This window comes from Chionomys nivalis, chromosome 3 (genome assembly GCF_950005125.1).
Source record: "Chionomys nivalis chromosome 3, mChiNiv1.1, whole genome shotgun sequence".
Classification (NCBI taxonomy): domain Eukaryota; kingdom Metazoa; phylum Chordata; class Mammalia; order Rodentia; family Cricetidae; genus Chionomys; species Chionomys nivalis.
The window spans coordinates 47,857,328-47,876,915 of NC_080088.1; the positions used below are offsets into that span (position 1 = coordinate 47,857,328).

The window sequence follows — 19,588 nt, forward strand, 5'->3', positions numbered from 1 at the left end:
TACAATCTATGCAGCTCCTTAGGTGAAACTCACAGACCCTGGTTGTGTGGCATTTCCTTTTATTTATTTTTATTCATTAAAACTCTGTATAAGACATCTTTATTATTATCAATTAGATAGTACAGCTTGGGGGAGATTCATGTGACAATCCACAAATAAAAATGCCCAGTAGAACGGATATTTCTAAGAGATAAACAGACTCTATTACAGGCAGTGTAGATCTCCCCACATCTACTCACACCAGGTTAGATACTGGAGGAATATTGCACTAACAAGCATGTAAAATCACAGCAGAAGGCAAAGACATTCTGGGTTCTGTGGTCCCGTGGCTTTGCCTAAATGAAATCCACCCTCCTGGTGGGCTGACACCTTGGGCTTCCTTTGCCACCTGCTTCTCCTCTGACATAGTCACCAGCAGAGTCCTAACAGACGTGGTAGTGTAAGTGAGATTATTACAAAGAATCTTGCAGGCCTCAAGAGGGAAGCCAGAGTTCTGACTCTGTTTTTGTTCGTTTGATTGCTTTCCGAAAAGATGGCTGGAGATGATGTGTGCAAGAGCATAGGGAGTCCCCAGATCACTTTTCTCATGCCCGACATCCAGCTTCCTCACTTAGTACAATCGTTTGTTAGCATATAACAACCCGGTTAAATTTATAATACAAAATATATTGTAATAAATAATCCTGAATACTTATTTAATGTATTTTTTCAATTCTAGATATTATTTCATGGAGTGTCAGTGTGCTTAATTACCCTGATTATCAATAGATTTATTTTGCCAATGGCAGTTACAAAACTAGGTAAGCTCTACTGTTTACTATGGTGAGAAAAGAAAAAATTATTCCAAATATCATAAGAAGTGCTAATAACAAAATAGCCATCTAAATACAAGTCAGTATTTTCTAATTGAATCACTGTATAATAATGTATAAATTATTCAGGCTAATAAAGTTATTTCATATGATTATTTACATTAACCGTATATAGTTAAAGAGTAGTGTAAGTTCATCCAATTATTCAGCAAACTTTTTGATAAGGATACTCTAAATGCTAGACACTATTGTAAGAATTATTAGGTTCTGATGACAAAATACAGGTGAGGAAGTGATTGAAGAAGGCATCTCAACATCAACATGTGGCCTTCACATACAACCACACAAACAAGACAAGTATACCTGAAAGTAGATGAATACACAATACACATGCATAAGTCATGAATGAGGATAAGTAAAGAGCAAAAGGAAATTTTATAATTTATATCAAAATTACATTCTTCTATTGTTTGTAAAATCTATTCTTTGTCCCTAAGGTCTTCGTGATGTAACATCAACAAAACATAAATCAGTTTATTATACATTCCAGCACTTCCAAGAGCTAACCAAGTCTACAGCTATGGCACTCAAATTTGACAAAGATCTTGCTAATGCTGACTGGAACATGGTTGAGAAGGCAATTATACTTCAAAATCCATATGCAGTAAGCATACAATATCTCTCTACTCCACTAGAGTAAATATGATTGCCATTAAATGTAGATCAAATTGTAAGCATTAATTCAAATTCGGAATGTTCATAATTTTAATTCATAGGGAAGTATATTGGTCAGTATATTATTTTCTATAATAGTAAGAAAAATATCTGAAGATTCTTTATGGTTATTGTGTTACAAAGCAGAAGCCCCAACCCATTTGACTACAGAAGGAATACATGTAAATTGGAAAGAGAGAGCAGCATATTGGCTTTGCCTTTTAAAGATAGTATAAAATAGAAGGCGAGGCCCAGAAAATGTCCTCTTTTCACCAGATCAGGGGAGAGAATGGTCTTACAATCACTTATTTGTTCACAGTTTATTTAGGTTGTTATGTATACCAAGCACTGGTTACAGCCTAGTTTACAGTTAGTTGTATCTTTGAAGAAAGCAGAAGCCAAGGTCAGCACCAAAAAGTTCATCTGTGAGTGAAAGAGCACTATCTATATCTTAGAAATACCATAGGATCTCCAAGATCATCTTAAAGGGCTCACTCAGAGCATTAGTCTGGGCTACAAGAGAACCTGATGTTTTTTTTCAGAGCATTATATCATAGCTGCCATGAAGGAAATACTCTACAGTGTTCCTGGGTCTTCCCAATGTCACTCTTCTCTTCCAATGTCTTCTGCCATGTCTGTGTTCATTCATTTTCTGGTTAGACAGAAACTGAGCTGATTCCAAGGCTTTCCTCAGTTTTACTGAGGATCTGATTACAGCATTTTGTTGACCCGCTGCATCAGAATTGTCTGGAACACTCCTGAGCTCCCTGCTCCCACAACAGAGATTCTGATGCATGCTGTGGTGTGGGGCATTTCCACTCCACTCCCCATCTGCTCATGAGGCAGTGCCCAGGCCAGTGGTCTTGTCTCTTGATTCGTTTTGGGAGTAGATAATCAAATACTAGTATTGTCCTCTTTATGTCATGGGGTGATTACTGCATTATAGATGCGGCCCTTGCCTCACACTCAGAAGACCTGGTTTATATTCTAGCTTTTAACTAATTGCTCATTTTAAAAGCAGAGGACAGAACTCAGAGCCTTGCACTAGGCAAGCACACTGCAACAAAGCTACATCTCCAACCTAAGTCATGAAGGACGGCCTTGCAAACATATTCTGCAGCCCACAAAATCCTTGAATTGCCATCTTCTTGCCTTAGTCTACCCAGTACAATAGTTCTCAACCTGTGGATCATGACCCCTTTGGGTTTACACAACCCTTTAACAAGGGCTTCCTGAGACCATTAGAAAACACAGATATCTAGCTTATGATTCAGAACAGTAGTAAAATTACAGTTATGAAATAGCAGCGAAAATAATTTATGGTTGGGGTCACCACGTCATGAGGAACTGTCTTAAAGGGTCACGGCACCAGGAGAGTTGAGAACCCAGCCCTAGTAGTTGGAATTAGAGGGCTGTATCTGTAGGTCTGTTCCATCAGCTTGAGCAAATGATTTTCTCCAAACTTCAGCTTACTTCATTGGCAAATTTTCTATATTCGTATCTCTTAAACTCATGAGCACTTTTTTTCCTACCTTAAATGATTCGTTTAAACCAGTGAACATCAAACTCTAAGAGCAGCAGACGTAGGGGTTGCTACCCAGCTCCCCCAGTTCTGCTGCAATGGACAATGACAGTATGTGTGTTTCCAAGGGATGCTGAGGCTGTCAGGGAACCACATAAGACCACTAAGTCAAAGTGTGACTTCATACGTGATAGCTTTTATAAGCTCTCAAATTCCACAGAAACGAAAGGTGCAACTCCTTCTCCACCACCTGTCAATTATTTTATCTCCTAGAACTGAATCAATGGTCTGGACACTTGAGCAAATGTGGAGCACTAAGATATTTTTATATACCTATCAGATTTTCTGCCATGTCCCCCCAAAAATCTAATGTGAGATTGTAGACGTTTCTGCTAAACAATACATTAATATTCATGTATTGTTTTTGTTTCTTTTCATTTGTTTTATTAGTTGAACCAAGAAGAAACAACAGAGCATCAGAAGGTGAAGTGTCCAGACTGTAACAAGGAAATAGATGAGACCCTCAACATTGAAGCGATGGAGCTGGCCAACAGGCGTCTCCTCTCAGCACAGATAGTGAGTTCTCTTCTGCAACTCCTTTAAAAATACTGGGGACCCAAAACTGGACTGGGCAAATTTTTCCTTGCTCAATATATTTTGATTATGTCTACCTATGAATTCTATGCAACATCCACCAGTGTCTGGGGAAATTCAGAGAGAAACGAGAGAGAAAAGTGAAAGAGACAGTGAGGGAGTGAGGAAAATGGAAGAAGAAGAAAGAAAGGAGGGAAGGAGGGAGGGAAAGAGGAAGGAAGGAAGAAAGGAAAGGAAGGAAAGACATTCAAAACAGATTAAAGAAAGGTTGTTTAATTTGAGAGTTTCAGAGATGCAAATGGCAGCCTTCAGCTGTGTTTGAAATAGCTGACTCTAAGGCCCTGTCCTCTAGGATTTCTGTCCAGTTATTTTCCAAAGATTTCTACCATATCTTCTAGTAAACACAGATAGAGGCTGTTGGCTATTCATGCCAACTCGAGTAGGCAGACACTCCCTTTGTAAACACCGTTTAACTTCATAAACGTTGTAAACCCTCAAAGCATGTAAGTGGCCAGGTCCCCACCTGAGGAGCTCCAGTGGCCAGGAGCCTCCCAGAAACTTCCCTAAGGTTCCTAACAGCTGTTTCCTAAAGGTGGTAACCACCATTCCCAGCCCCAAATTGTGCCAGAGGTCAGGCCCCACCCTATAAGAAAAATCCCTATTCCTGATCTGGCTCCAAGGTCAAACCACATAAACCCTCCAATCCCAGGCCACCCTGGAAAGTGCCTCCCTGACACACAAGAAAACCTATATAAATGTCATGTTCTGCCCAGTTCTCTCCTGCTCCTCACCTTTGCAGAGGCAGCTACCCTCCTGGGTATTTCCCTCCTAACAAATCTCTCCTGTGTGAGGTTTTCGCCGTGTGACATTGTGGTCACACCAAGGTCATTCCTTGGCTCTGGGCTGCCAAGATATCTTCCCATCTGGGTTGAAACACCTGCAGAGACTTTTGTGCTTTCACTCAAAATCTCAGTTAAAATGAGGGCAGTTCTGTAGTGCAGCAGTGAACAGGACTCGGGGCAGGTCCTTCCAGCCTAATTTCGGCTTTCTATCCAGGTCAGATCCTGACCACAGGCTGTGACTCAACCTTCCGCCGCAACCACGTTCATTCTTCTCACACGTAGAACAATCTGTGGTTTTCACCTATTGCAGCCATTCAGAATTCCAAGCTTCTGCTTGCTCATTCAGCTTGGGGAATGGGTTATCTATAAGCTGTGAGTCTTCTCTCTCTGTCAGTAACCAAGGCAGACATGTTCTCTTAAACTGGGCTTCCTCCTGAACCCGAGTACTTGGAAACAGCAATACCAGTGCCACACTGGGTGAATGCCATCACCGTCTCGTGCTCAATCCCACCTGCAGACTTCACACTTGTTGTAGCAAATTAAGTTGTGACCACTGAAGGGCAAGAATGGCCCCTTATGCAGTTAGGTGAGCATGCGGGGGAGGGTTTTGGGGTTTTGTTGTTGTTACTGCTGCTGTTTTGCTAGCTCTTCCATCTCTTTGAAAGCTGATGATCCAGAGGATCATAGACCCTGGTAAATGGAGAAAAGTCAATCACCAGGGTATTGCCTTGGAATTACATCTGAGTTGCTTCTAAAGTAAAGACAGGGAAGTGTACTTTCTTGAAGGCGAGCCAGCAGAAATGAGAGTCAAGTGCAGGTCAGAAGGAAACCGGAACAGGATAGACAGCAACCAAACCACACTTTCAAAGTAGAGGATTGAGAGGGAGATAAGGCTGGTGCTGGCTTAACTCTGAGTGATCAGGCCTGACTTGACTTGTTTTAACTCTGGTGACTGACTGTTCCCTTTGATTAGGGAATCAGAAAGGGCGTTTGAGTTCATCTCTAACTCTGAAGAAGAATGTGATGGAGGGTCGAATGATCCTTTAACAGGGGTTGAATATCAGATATACTGAATAGCATATATGTCAAGGACTGGCCTCAACAAAAATACTTCTTACCAGGGTAGGGGCATGGGAATTGAAGAAATATAAGCAAAGAATATGAAGACACATAAAAATAGTAAGACAGAAAACATAGAAAGTATCAGGACGACATTCCAGTGACTGAAGTCCTGAAATTTGCCCGCATTCATTTTTCTACAACTTTTATACCCAATGTAAACTGGGGGAGAAGGTAACAAAAGACTTTATTAACACGATACAAAGGATAACTCACACAGTCGATGGCTTTAGCACTCTGAGACATAAAATCATTAGCATTCTGTCATCTAGGTAGCTCAAGTCCTCTAGGTCACCTATGCTGAAGACCGCCCTTCCCTAGGTGACCTCATAGTTACAGAAGAAGGAGCAGAAGTACATTTGCATATGCTGACCACCTGTCATGATGGCATTGAGCTATCTTAATTTCAAAAGAGCCAGGCAACCACCGCCTGAGTTAGGAGGTGAAATTATGCCTGTCAGTCTCCAAACTCTCTGACCAGTAGACAAGGTAGAAATGGGCCTGCATTTTTCTGCCTCCACACATATATTTACATTATAATTCATAACAGTAGCAAGATTATAGTTATGAAGTAGCAATGAAAATAGTTTTATGGTTGGGGTTCACCACAACATGAGAAACTGTATTAAAGAGTTTCGGCCTTAGAAAGGTTGAGAAGCACTGTCTTAGCAGAACAATAGCATATGCTTTTCCTCTAGGCTATTGGCCTACCTAGGATCTGATTCTCAGACCACTAAACAGCGTCAGAAATGAGCTCCTTCTCATGGTGTGGGCCTTACAACCAACCAGTGATTGGTTACTCCCATTACATTAGCTTTGGACCACTGTTGCCCCAGCCTCCCTTGCTGGCAGGTCACCACCTGTGTACAGATCATAGTATGTTCAGCTGGGTTGGTGATTAGCTCTCTAGTGCCTCTAGTGGCACGCGGAGTACCTTGTATGACCGTGAACACTAGTCAGTAAAGACGAAGGAAGGCTCTAGGTGGGAGATGGCTCAGCTCCTCTGTGTTCACTGAGTTATGTAAGTGTTGCTGTTAGGTATAGGATTTTACCATGACTTTGTTCAGAGCAACCAATTGCCTTGGCCATCGGGTGGGTTATTTGGAATTTCTTTGGCCAACAACTCAATTATATGTAACTCATCCCCAGGACTTTGGGTTTCCTTTGGAGGCAAACGATTTCTAGTTGGGACTCTGTCTCCTGTTACTTGGTGATTCTACTTAGCTTTCTTTCACATAAGTATGTGTTTTAAGAAACTTCTACTGAGGGGTTAGGTTTCCGTACAACCCCTCAAATGACCCCTAGTTTTAGCTGTATCTCCTTCCTTCTCTCCCTCATTCCTCTGCCTCCCCATTTCTTCCATTCCATTCCCCACTCTCTCTCCCAACCCCATCGATCCATAGCTATCTAGGGAGGATTTCTCTAGGAAGGGACATAGAATAAATTTTACTTTTTAATAAGAGTTCATTTTCCCTTCCATGTAAATCTAGTAAAGTAGCAAAATCCCAACAACTGTGATTTATTAATACATCTAATAATGTGTGTCTAATACTGAACAGCATAAGATAAGGTGCATAGCTGGTACCCAATATTTGCCCACATAAACCTCTCTGAGCAATGTCTGTATTTTATAAGAAAAAGCAGTCAGGTTATTTTGACATCTTAAGTCTCTTTATCTCTGGCATCTCTTTTGGTGTTTTTGATTTACTTCCCTGAGTACCCTTCCCTCACACTTCTTTCCTTCCCTAATATTGAAATGCTCAGTGTTTTTGTTCCTTCTGCATGTTAAGCTAACTTTGAAAAGCATATTTAGCTGGGCATGGTGACATATGCCTTTTTTAAGCACTATGGAGGCAGAGGCAGGCCAATATCTGTGGGTTCAATGTCAGCCTGGTCTATACAGTGAGATACTGTCTCCAAAAAAGCATATATAACTTTATCATAAACCATGAATTATTATTTAGCTACCAATTTCTAATTAAAAGCATTATCATAGACTAATTTATAATAAATATATATGTATATATTCTTTTCTTTTTCTCATTCTTCCTATAATTTTATTTTTAGAGAAGGAAAATAGCATATGAAGCCATGAAAAATGGCTGAGGACAGTGTTCTAAAACAATTTTACTTCCTTCTCATGGTTTTCTCTTTAATTTTATATTCTCCCTAATAATTTCTTTACTCTGTAAACATTCAGCTTTTTATACATATACCCTCTTAAATACACATTCTTCAAAACATTGCTATTATATTTATAGCTGATATTTTCAACATTTTCAACCAAAAACATCTATACAATTTACCTCCCATTGATTTAGTAGTTAGGTGTGTCCAAACTTCTGACATTGCAAAATGCCATTATCATCTACAGAGCTCATACTCAAGAGTCATGCAATCAAGTAACCAAAAAAATCTCTATCTCTAGCTCTCTGTTTCTGTCTCTATCTCTGTCTCTGTCTCTCTCTCTCTCTCACACACACACAGCCCTCCTAATGTTCTAAGTAAGTCTATTAGCTTGTGTGGTCACATTCATAGCCAGCAGCAGCGGCACATCTCTCAATGCAGCTATGGAGAAAGTATAGCGTGACCTGGTAGCTCATGTTCCTGACGTAGACAAGCAATTGATCATTTAATTTCTAAAGACTTTTTTCAGACCTAAAATACAAGAGCTGTATCCAATTAGTGAATGTTTATACAAAGGCAGTAGAGTGGTATATATTTATAATTAATATTTATAAAATGAATTGTAGCATCTTTACCCACTTAGATGTTTGCCAACTTATTTTGATTTCATCGTAGTGTAGCATTTTACAAGACCACGGTTTTAAGTCACTTCAAGAATTTTTTAATTGATTTCAAGAAAACACAGCATTTCAGAACCCCAAAACAAATACAGAAGACTCCACTAAAGGTCTTCTTTAATTACTCTCGTGTGTGACTCAGAGCTTAACATGTTTACTCTTTATTCTCCCCATGTGATAAGGAGGGGACTTAAGATGACTGCATGACCTCTGCAGTTCTTTCTGTTCATCTCAACATGGGATTTCTACAATCAACAGCCCCTGTACCTTCTTCATTTCTCCCCTCAAATATTTGATAACTGCTGTTTCATCCCTGATTTTTGATACTGGGCTTCTGTGCTGTGTTTTCTTAAACAAGAAATTTTCTTTTCAAGGCAGATTCAATCTCCTCAGTTTGCGCATGGATGTAGACATTCTTCACCTTATCTCTCTTTGCATGTTTATTGTCATGTGGTCAGTTTCATCTCCGCAGTCCCTATTCCAGTTGGCCTCCTATAATCTTCAAAACTTGATACTGTTGTTCAGATTTCAACCAGTTCTGACTAAATGAAAGAATATCTTCTCTACTGTTGTACGCTAGAAAAGAAAGTATGGTGTAACGAAAGAGTCATTTAGAATCCTGGAAGGAAGGCTTCAAGTTCAGATAAACCTGGATCTCTAACATTATCCTGAAAAAGCAACTTTGCATCTTCCAAACATAGAATGGACTAGATTCTTCACAAAATAAAACATATATAGACTAATTAACTCAAGAAGAGTTGCTTTGTGGAATAAACTGGGGTTGTTTTATTTTTCTAGTTTCTAACCACTTTGCTATTAACATTTCTTTTTTTTTTTTTTTTTTGGTTTTTCGAGACAGGGTTTCTCTGTGGTTTTGGAGCCTGTCCTGGAACTAGCTCTTGTAGACCAAGCTTGTAGACCAGATGTCATGGTATCCATATTGTTTTCAACTTCATCAATTTTTCCCAACAAACTGCTATTTTTAACTTTAAGGCTAATAATAATATTTTAATTATATATATTTTTATGTTCTTTAATGCTGTTTAAAGAAAAGATTGCTGCCTTATTGAAACACGTTTCTTTAATTGCACTGAGGATGAAGCCCAGGCCCCTTACATGCTGGGCAAGTGCTCAGCCATGGAACCAGATCCCCAGCCCCAAGAGCAGTTTTTAAATCCCTCATTCCTACAGCTAGTTGATTTATCCTTCTAGTATCCCCCAAGAGGAAAAGAGTTGTACTCTCGTCATTGGTTGTGTATAGAGCACCGACTACAGACCCAGGAACCTTCCATCACATTCCACATTTCCGTTTAGAAATGTGTCCTATGCAGTGATTCTCAACCATCACCAGTTCGCATCTGTCAGATACCCTCCTCCGGTGATGGCTCTCACAGTCGCTGAAGCTCAGCAGATCATCAATAAACACAGGGAAGGGATGACTATATCATCTAATAGATAGAAGCCAGCAGAGTTGTGTTGTGAAACATTTGGAAACATAGGCAAAAAAAAAAAAAAAAAAAAAAAAGATGAACCAAGGTACTTTCATTTGTCAGTATTTCTAAATTCCCTTAATATTCTAATATCCACCAGGAGCTTCTCAATGGGACACAGCTTGTAGCAACCCCAGAGCTATTTTTCATTGAACTCTACCTTTTGGAATCATGGGCAAGGACTAGCAGTTCCAGAGTTTCCCGCAGAAGTGGGTTATTCTACCCAAAGACCCGGATCTACGCTGTGTTGACATACTGACCCGGATTCTGTAGAAAGATTCTTTCTGCAAGCATGTTAGGTCATTTGGGGAGTTTGACTTCTTGATCACACATCCTTTTTTTTCTATTAAGGAAGTAATAAGTTGTCATTGTGCCCAAAGCATGTAATGATTTGACTCAACACTTCTTTCAGGCAAGCTACCAACGACAGTACAGGAATGAGATCCTGTCCCAGAATGCAGTGCAGTTGTTGGTTGGTGCAGCTGGAAGCTTTGGTGAGAAGAAGGGAGAGTAAGTACACTGCCAAGAGAGGGACTGACCCTAAGCCACTGTGTGCAGGAGTTTTCATGCCTGTGTGTTGTAACCTCTGTTCATCTGGTATCATATGCACAAACCACTCCCTGCTTTGCACCCCACCCTCAAACTGAATTTTGATTTTCCATTTTCCACCCTTGATTCCTCCAGGCTGGAGTATTTGGCAAGAATCTTCTGAAAGAAATAGCCCTTTTTCTTCCTTTGTTTCCCATGTGCAAAGCTAAACTGTAGTGAAGTGCTTGTCCTTTTAACCTCTCTGAACAGAGGCCAAGTGTTCCTTAATCTCTAGGTGCGCCTTCCCAAAGCACAGACGGACCCCACATGTCCTCTGTCAACACTAAGCATATATCTTCAATCTGGTACTGATTTCCTTAGATCCACTGTCTAAGGAAAGCTGCTGAGTTGGGGGAGCATGCTCAGGTCGCCCTCCGTAAGGGAATGAAAGATCTATGGAGTAGGAGAACAATTCAAATGCAGTACAGTTGACATGTCTACCCAAAGCTCAGACATGCCTCCCAGATCTGGATCTCCCCCTTAATGTCAAAGAAATTCAAATTCAGCTGAAATGATGCCAAGGTCATTTTCAGAGTCTGCTTAGAGCTGTACACTTGGCTCATTATCCCACATAAATGGGACACATTTGGTGGCCATACATCCTAAATGTGATGTACCAATCTTACGTCCATTCACATGTGCTACCCAATATAGTCAAGAGAAAAACTATATATGAGAATTATGATTTTATCCATCGCATGTAGCACACACATCTATAAGGAACACAGATGCTCAATAAATACTCATAGTTCCGGCACAGACTTTCTTCCAAGAGCTTAAGAGTTTTCATTTCCAGCCAGTCTGTGTAAATCATTATGACACTTTATATGTCCAGGAAGGAAGATAAAGAATATGCCACTTAAAACTTGGGTTCCTAAGTATGTATCTAAATATCTCCATGTATAACACAGAATCCATTTCTTCTCTAAGCCCATACCTTTTAAATGCTTGGATAATCTCCATATAATTGAAGGAGCTTGAAAGATGTGACTTTTTGAAATAATGTGATGCCCTCTGTAGAGAAGACAGATATACAGAGCACAGCAGAAATATTTTAATGAATAAAAAAGTCATTGTCACTACATTGTCTGGAAGAGGCAATGTGACAAAAACAAAGCATCAGAGCAAAACACCAACTTGATTTGTTTTTAATCTTTAATCAAGCACTAAGGCAGAAGTAGGCCAGACCCAGAGGACCAAGAGGGAATTGACGCAAAGACACGGCCAACAGTGGGCACAATGGTGGAGCAAACAGACTGGAGGAGATTGTTGGGACATGTGAAAGTGTATTCACACATGTGGGACACATATTTAGTAGCAATGCATGCCAATTCGCATGCCAGACCCTAAAGACAATATCAGAGTAGTCATCCTATATTCCCACTGCTAGAGAACTATTGATCACACTTGTTTTCAGTGTGTGCTTTTTCCCTTGGCGGCATTGAAACTGATGTTGCCATTTCTTTATTGGAGTCATTCAGTAGCTCCACAGGTTGGGGTTTTCTGGGGTAAGAAAAACAACTCTAAGAATAGGAGATGCAGAAGACTTGCAAAGGGTACCAGAATCTATTCATAGGGCCTGTGCAATACGCTGTGAAATAACACTCTGAATATATTGTTTATTCTTGCTGAGTGCCAGACAACACTTTCGAACATGTTCTGTGCATTTCCTAGTTTTACCTCACCAAAGTTTCTAGAAGACATGCTCTTCTTATCTTCATGATGCATTGGAAGGACGTGAAGGACAGAAAAGTTTACTAGCTGACTTGAGGTTATTTATTTAACAAGTCGCAGAGCTGGGATTCAGAGCAACACTACTTCTCCAAGTGAGATGGCAGTGGTGAACATGTTCACATGAAACAGAAATCTAAGTGCCTGAGGTACCTGGTATGTGGCCTGACATGTGTGGACACTGAATATGTGTCCTATGCGTGTGAGTAAAATTGTTATATGTCACGACCACCCCCCACATTGTCCCTTCAGGCCCTCTGTGCTCCTTGCTGGTCCCACTGCTGACTCCCTTGTGTTCATTCCCTCTCAGTCCTCTGGATGTCTCGCTTTTGCCTTAGGGATCGATGACTTTGTAATTAGTGGTCACATAATATTAGGATTCATAAGAACCTGTAAATTCCAGATCTTCTTTAAGATAATAATTCTGTCAAAAAGGTTTCCTAATTCTCCAGAACTTGGTTTATATGTCCTCTTTGTCTTTCCTATTATTATCTCCATGACAACAGTTATAGAAGTGGTGACTTGCATGTTTCAACACATCGATCTACTGGACCCTTAAGGACAGAAATCAGAATTTCTTCACAGTTTATCCGTAGTATGTAACAACCATTTTAGATTAGTTCAAAAACTATTTATAACTTAAAGATGAATCAGATTGTATAGACATTGAAGAATTTCCATGTAAGTGCTTTATAATATTAAATCCTGGAAAATTGAATGACTTCATCATTCTCAACGAGATCAACATATCTAGAGCAAAAGAATTACATAAATTTCAGGGTGAGACAAACTAATCAAGAGGAAAAACAAAGTCAGTCTTGACACTCAGGGTTCCAATATTCTTCAATTAAGCAACACGACACATTAGGATACAAAGCCGGATGAACTTTTCAATCAAGACAATGAAATACCTGGTAAAGATAAGCTCTTTATCAAATCAAGAGGACTTGCTAAGCAAAAACCAAGCCACTGCTCACAGACTGGAGCCATTTCAATACAAAAGTTAAATCTATTTTAGCAGCTTCTGGTAAGTGGTGGCAACCTGCCTTTGTGTCTCTTATGAGAATGACCTCTCCAAGTTAACGTTTACCATTTTGTAATTATTTAAACCCGACTACTTGCCTGAAGGGAAGCCTGTATGAGATGCAATGGATGTTTTATGTACTGCTCAGTTATCCCCACCTGACATAGCTCATTTTATCTCCACAAACAAGAATGGTAGGTAGATCATTTCTTCATTGCCATAACAGATGAGGGCATCTAAAATAAAAAGCTAGGTGACAAATATTTGAAAGAAGGTTGACTGTTTCTCCCTGGACCTTGAGATCTTAGTATATGTATCCCTAATAATCTGGACTTCTTTCAATGACTTGGTCTCACAACCTGATGACACAGTTGTATATCTACACTTCAGGGTTTGGGGCTATGCTATGCAATGTCTTGCTTAGTCATTGTTGCACAAAATAGTCCTCCTGTGTTCTGACAGTGTTGCATTGGACTTATGTCAAAGTATTTAAAACATATTGAATGATTTCTCTGTATATTTGTAGGTATATGAGTCCTGAGAATTTAAAGAATTATTCTGAAGGCAAAAAACTCATCTCCTTCCTTAGAAAATTACTACTCAACTGGGTATATAATACTAAAAAAGATAAAGTGGTTCCATCGAGGTGAGCAATCCTAAAATAAGAGATGTGATGCTAACTTCCGAAAGTTGGTTCCTTTTCAGATTATAACATAAATACTTGGCAAACTATTTTGAAGTAGATTAAAATCTAATTCTTTACATACATACAATTATTATTTAAAAGAAGATATAAGAATAACATTTAGTTTGTATTTTGTAGACTGGGATATTTTGTTTTCTTAACATGCTGTGTATGCTAGACAAGCATTCTACTACTGTGTAAAATCTCTAGTTAATATTCTCTTATTACCATGTTAATTAGACACAATAATGTTTGATTGTGACATTCTAATACACATACACATTAGACCATTTTACATTTTTTTCACCCCAAACTCTTCTTCCAAATTAGTCAGTCATTTTACTACTTTAATGTCTGTCTGTCTGTCTGTCTGTGTGTCCCTAAATGAGTTTCAATAATGTTGTCTTAGTTAGGGTTTCTGTTGCTGTGATCAAACACCATGACCAAAAGCAATTTGGGGAGGAGATGGTTCATTTCATGTTTCAGCTTGTAGTTTATCATCTAGGAAGGTCAGGCCAAGAACTCAAGGTTGGAGGCTGGAAGTAGAAAGTGATGCCGAGGCTGTGGGGAAAAGCTGTTTACTGACTGCTACACGTAGCTTCCTCAATCTACTTTTTCATACATCACAACCCCATCTACTCAAGGGGTAGCACTACCTATGATGGGCTGGACCCTCTCACATTCATCATCAGTCATTAATCAACAAAATGTACCTGTGGGCCAGTCTGGTGGAGGCATTCTCTCAGCTAAGGTTTCCTCTCCTCAAATGACTCTATCTTGTGTCATGTTGACATAAAGCTAGCCAGCACAGTTGATTACCTGAACACGAGTGGGGATTTATTTGCAGGTGCATGGGTAGGAGCTTGTTTAGAGGACCATTTGCACCTAACTTTTGTTTTTGAAGAAGTGGGATTTGAAAGAGATTGATAGATCTAGTCAAATGCTTAATAGATATCAGGACAGAGGGGTGGGATGAAGGAAAGGCTTCAACTCACTCAGAGAAAGAAAAGTTAGCTCTTTTAGGGCCCTTATGCAAGAATGGGGAGCAGAAAGATATTATATCCCCCCCAAATTGGCCAAAGGTGAACTAATCTCATCCAGTGAGACTTGGATGTATTCTGTATTTCTTGTATTTCTGGATGGAGCAGGTATTTAAAAAGATCCCAGGATATTACTGGATAAGGGGCATGTGCAAGAACGATGGGCCTAGCTAATAGCTTATCAAACAGTTCTGTCTGCAAACCTTCTACATTTGGCATTTAGTATCTGTAAATGTCCAGTCCCATGACGAGAAAATATGGTTCGTGGGACATCTGTAAAGAAAAAGATTGCTAGGGTTATCGCAAAAGTCAGTGAGACTTCTTAACAGCTAGAAGGTCTGTGGTCTGCTACTTACTAGTGGATACAGCACTAAAGAAAATGTTTCTCTCATTCTCCCATCAGCTATTAACTGCATATATGCCCACAGGAAAGAGGTGTTCCTAGACTCTAGACTCTACATCATGTTGACAGTCTAGTCTTTTGCAGATCTTCTGCAATTAAAGCTGCTTTGAGTTCAAGAATGAAGCAGCCATGCTAGACCTGGAAGTCAGTGTTCTGCATTGCTTTCCCTGTTGTCTCTGACTGCTTCATTTTTTTCCTGTCCTTTCTTTCAGGATGTCCTGAGCCTCTCAAAGGGTAATACAGATGCCCCCTTTGTGACTGGACATTTATCAGACATTTATTCTCTGTACAAATTCTAAAGGAAACTTCTCTGGTCAATGCGGACAATAGCACTAGTCTATGGGCATAAACACGGCTCTTTAGTAGCTTGGGTGGGCTCATCATGCCGGTTTATCACACAGAGAGCATGAGTGTCCCCACTAGAGTCTCCTGTCTCCCCAGTCACAAACTTTTTGTCCATACTAGATATGAATGCCCTCATGTGGCATGAGCATCAAATCCAATCAGAAGTCAATTGCTCATCCCTGTGACAGACTTACCACAGCTTCTCTGGTGAGCTCCTCTTGCCTGCCCAGTCAGCACTGTTACACAGTATCCTCAGCTGAGCAAAACTGGCGATGACAATTTCTCCCATCTTCATGCTGTCCTCTGAAGGCATGGGGGCTAGCCAGCGGGGAGGAAACACCCCACTCCATTTCAGCTTGACTTCTCTGTGTGCTGTGACCAAGGCATTTGGTCAAGCAATTGGATCTTACTAACTAGTTCTGAAAGGCCAGCAACAGCAGGAAAAAATGCCTTTATTGTTTGGAGGTTCTGAAGGAACTCCATGCCAACAGTTCATAGGAAGGGAACCTGCCCTTGTCACGAGAATTATCACTAAAAAACTTGTGACTTCTAGGAAGAGCTTGATTTTTGCACACCAGGAATCTCCACTGAAACTTAAAAAAAAAAATTCACTTACTAATCATCAGATTTGTTCAAGGTCCTAATAGTTAGCTAGTGAGGCTAGTACCTAGAATTCAGCAGGGCCCTCTGGCTCCCATTAACTTAAACAGAACTGATCAAATAAAGGAAAAACATTTCATGTAATTCTTTTTTTTCCAGATAAAATTGTCTTTTCTTTTTATTTTTTGCAGATACTTCTTTCTTAATGTATCCCATAAAATAGTCTTTACAGATGAATTTGAGTACATTGGATACCTTGCTGTATTAATGAACATATTTCCTATGACAATCTGTTGGATATCCCGCATAAATGCCATCTATGAACATGAAATAAAGTGTGCTAACTACTATTTCCTTGTCTTTTACTTTCTAGAGGCTCTACTTAAGGTAATCTAAAATCTGTGCCTATGAGTGTGTTATGGGAGACATGTGTCCACATCAACTAGAGTATTCTCAGCGAGTATTGTTAGCTTCTCTGTGTCTTCTCAAAGTTCACAAATTTAAGTTATAAATGTGATGTTGAGAGCAACATCAGAAAATATGGATATTTTAATCACTGACTCTGTTATTGCCAAAATAAAATGATGCAGGTCAAAATGGTGCAGTTTAAACTGTACTAGTAATGTTTTTTCACACGGTATATTTTTATCTTATTCTTTCCCTTCCCTGAACTTCTCCCAGATCATACCCACTGCTGTATCCAAACCATTTTATGTTCTCTACCCCCTCAAAAAGGATGAAAAATCAAACAAAAATTAATAACACAAAAATACCAAAATAAAATAAAAAGCACACAAAACCCACAGAGGCTATTTTGTGTTAGAATACTCTAAGGCACAACACATGGTTTGAAAAAATAAGAGACAAAAGTATTCCTGAAATGTACGCATTTGACCACGTGCCATGTATGATGCCTTCTGTTATCTTTACAGTGCTCTGAAATAAAAGCATTGGTGTGATTACTGAGGCAGTTTTGCTAAAATATTTACATTCACCTAAATTTTCAAAATATTAAAAGTGACTTTTATATCATCACAGAACAAAATAGAACAGAAGACATCATTTCACTGAATCTTTAGCTTGTGAACTGATTTAATAAAATCTATCTCATGTGAATTACAAATATGTTTATATGTGTGTGTGTTTGTGTGTGTGTGATTTTTTTACCACTCAGCATCACACATTTGATATAATTGAGCAACTGATAATGTTTACCTTTTTGTTGTGGATGGGGGAAAATGTGTTTAATAAAAGCAGAAAATATGATGCAATTTCTTCGTCTCTCAACAGATGGCAGCAATGAGGAAGGAATTTTTTTCACACACCTGGTTCTTGTTTGAGCTGGGGATTACCTTAATTGGCATCATAGATTTAATACTTAGAGAAACAAAATCCATTAATTATGATTTTGACTTCAGTGAGACTGTGGTCTTCATGAACATTATTCGACTCCTTCGTGTACCACGCATCTTGAAGGTAAAGTGCAAGTCAAGGACATGGCTTTGGTTTCCTCTGTGGGCTTGGTGTCAAAAAATGTCAGTTTAAAGTCAGTTCAACAGTTTCAGAGAAAACATTTGCTGGTGGGCTGATGTCAAGTCTGAGCTTTTAGCTACATATAACAAGTCAAATTTTCAAATATTCAAATTATATTATAAATTCGTTTTGCTCATGAAACTATAGACATCTATCACAGGTTTTCCGTTTAATAGAGAAGGCTTTTTTAAAAATCCATGTTTGTGTAAATCCTAGTGCAGTCTAAGTAATACTTCTTTGTATAATTAACCGGGAGTTAAAAAAATGGAAATAATCAAAACAATCATCACAAAAAAAAAATCCACAGCGACAAAGTCAATAGTATATATCCACAGAGATCAAGAACTAAAATAGTACACATTTCATATTGTGTAAATTTAATGTTATGGTATCAAAAATTACATGTCTAATCAATGTTGCTTTCACATGTACAAGGGCAGTCACTTGTTTCTTATATGACTATGTAGGTGATTGGAAATTCTTCCATGATACCCCATATGAGGATGTGTGGGTAGGGAAACAGTCATATAACGTTTATGTCTTTCTTATACAGTACAGATTATACATTATACCTAAAAAGAGCTTTTGCTACTGAGACCTAGACCTATGGGGTCTAAAGTAGCCAATTATTACTATCTACTTTTGTAGTCTTCTGTGAGACAATGAATAACACTCGTACACAATGTAATCTGAGGACAGCAAGTCTACCAGTATCCCAAAGCTTATAGTTCATTCTTTTCTAATGTGAGGTATACAGCATCTAGTAAATAGATGAGGGGCTCGCAAGCTGTCAGAGGAAATGGCAAGGAATGGACACATTCCTATGTCATAGAGCAGGATGGGTGCAAAGCAGCAGCACAGTAGTTACGTTCCTACAGATGTGATAAAACACCGTGGCCAAGAAGACTTATAGAAGAAACTATTTGGGTTTCACAGGGACAAAAGTCTGTCATGGGGGGGGGGGAGGTATGAGAGCTGGAGCAGAAGCTAAGGGCTCATTCTTGCACCACTAGCATGAATCAGAGAAAGCAATGGCCAAACTAAGCTAAACATAAACAAAAAAAAATATGCGGTTAGTATTTAATAATAGTCTTCTTTTTAGCTCATAACACCAAAGCTGCTGCAAATAATAGACAAAAGGTTGAGCCATCAGATATCCTTCCGGTATTCTATTCTCAAAGGCTATGTCCAAGGGGAAATGGATGTACTGAATATAATCGATCACATTGCAAGTTCCAAACAAGCGAAACAGGTGAGAGAAAAGCCAAGCATGAGGAGAAACCTTGACGCCCTTCACTGCCCTGTTGCCATCACATGCCTTGGTCGGTGTCTTTACACACAGGTGTAGTCGCTAACTCCTGAGCTGCTGGTGTGTTTCTGTTACTACATCACTTACCTTCTTTGACTAGAAAGCCTGTGCCATATTAGCACACAAGGGGGATCTTGGAGGGGCCTTTGTATCCATGCACAGTGCCCAACTCTCTCCAGGATCATTCAGGAAATAATGTAGGGAGGAGTGGCCACGGAACTGAGCAGAGCTTCCTCATCATGCTCCAAAGATCTTTCCGTTTCTTTCCATTTTCTGGTTTTGACCCAAATCAAAAGTAAGGGAAAGAGAGGCCAGTGGTGTGGCAGACAGAAAGGAGTAAGGAAAACAAGAGTTACCTACAGGGGCCCAGTCACATGCACTTTTGCTGATGAGAAATGGGGCCAAGAGAGATTTGCTTGATCATGCCTACACC

The 19,588-nt window shown here is 39.5% G+C and overlaps 1 protein-coding gene across 1 annotated transcript in view; it reads left to right on the forward strand.

Moving 5' to 3' along the window:
* Positions 1-19,588, forward strand: part of Slc9c1 (solute carrier family 9 member C1) — a 65,906-nt gene that overhangs the window by 17,910 nt on the left and 28,408 nt on the right. Inside the window, exons 10-17 of the mRNA XM_057765393.1 lie at positions 719-800; positions 1,310-1,476; positions 3,499-3,624; positions 10,310-10,407; positions 13,767-13,886; positions 16,505-16,700; positions 17,604-17,789; positions 18,949-19,098. Of these exons, the coding sequence (XP_057621376.1) occupies positions 719-800; positions 1,310-1,476; positions 3,499-3,624; positions 10,310-10,407; positions 13,767-13,886; positions 16,505-16,700; positions 17,604-17,789; positions 18,949-19,098 (1,125 nt within the window). The remainder of the gene's footprint in view (positions 1-718; positions 801-1,309; positions 1,477-3,498; positions 3,625-10,309; positions 10,408-13,766; positions 13,887-16,504; positions 16,701-17,603; positions 17,790-18,948; positions 19,099-19,588) is intronic.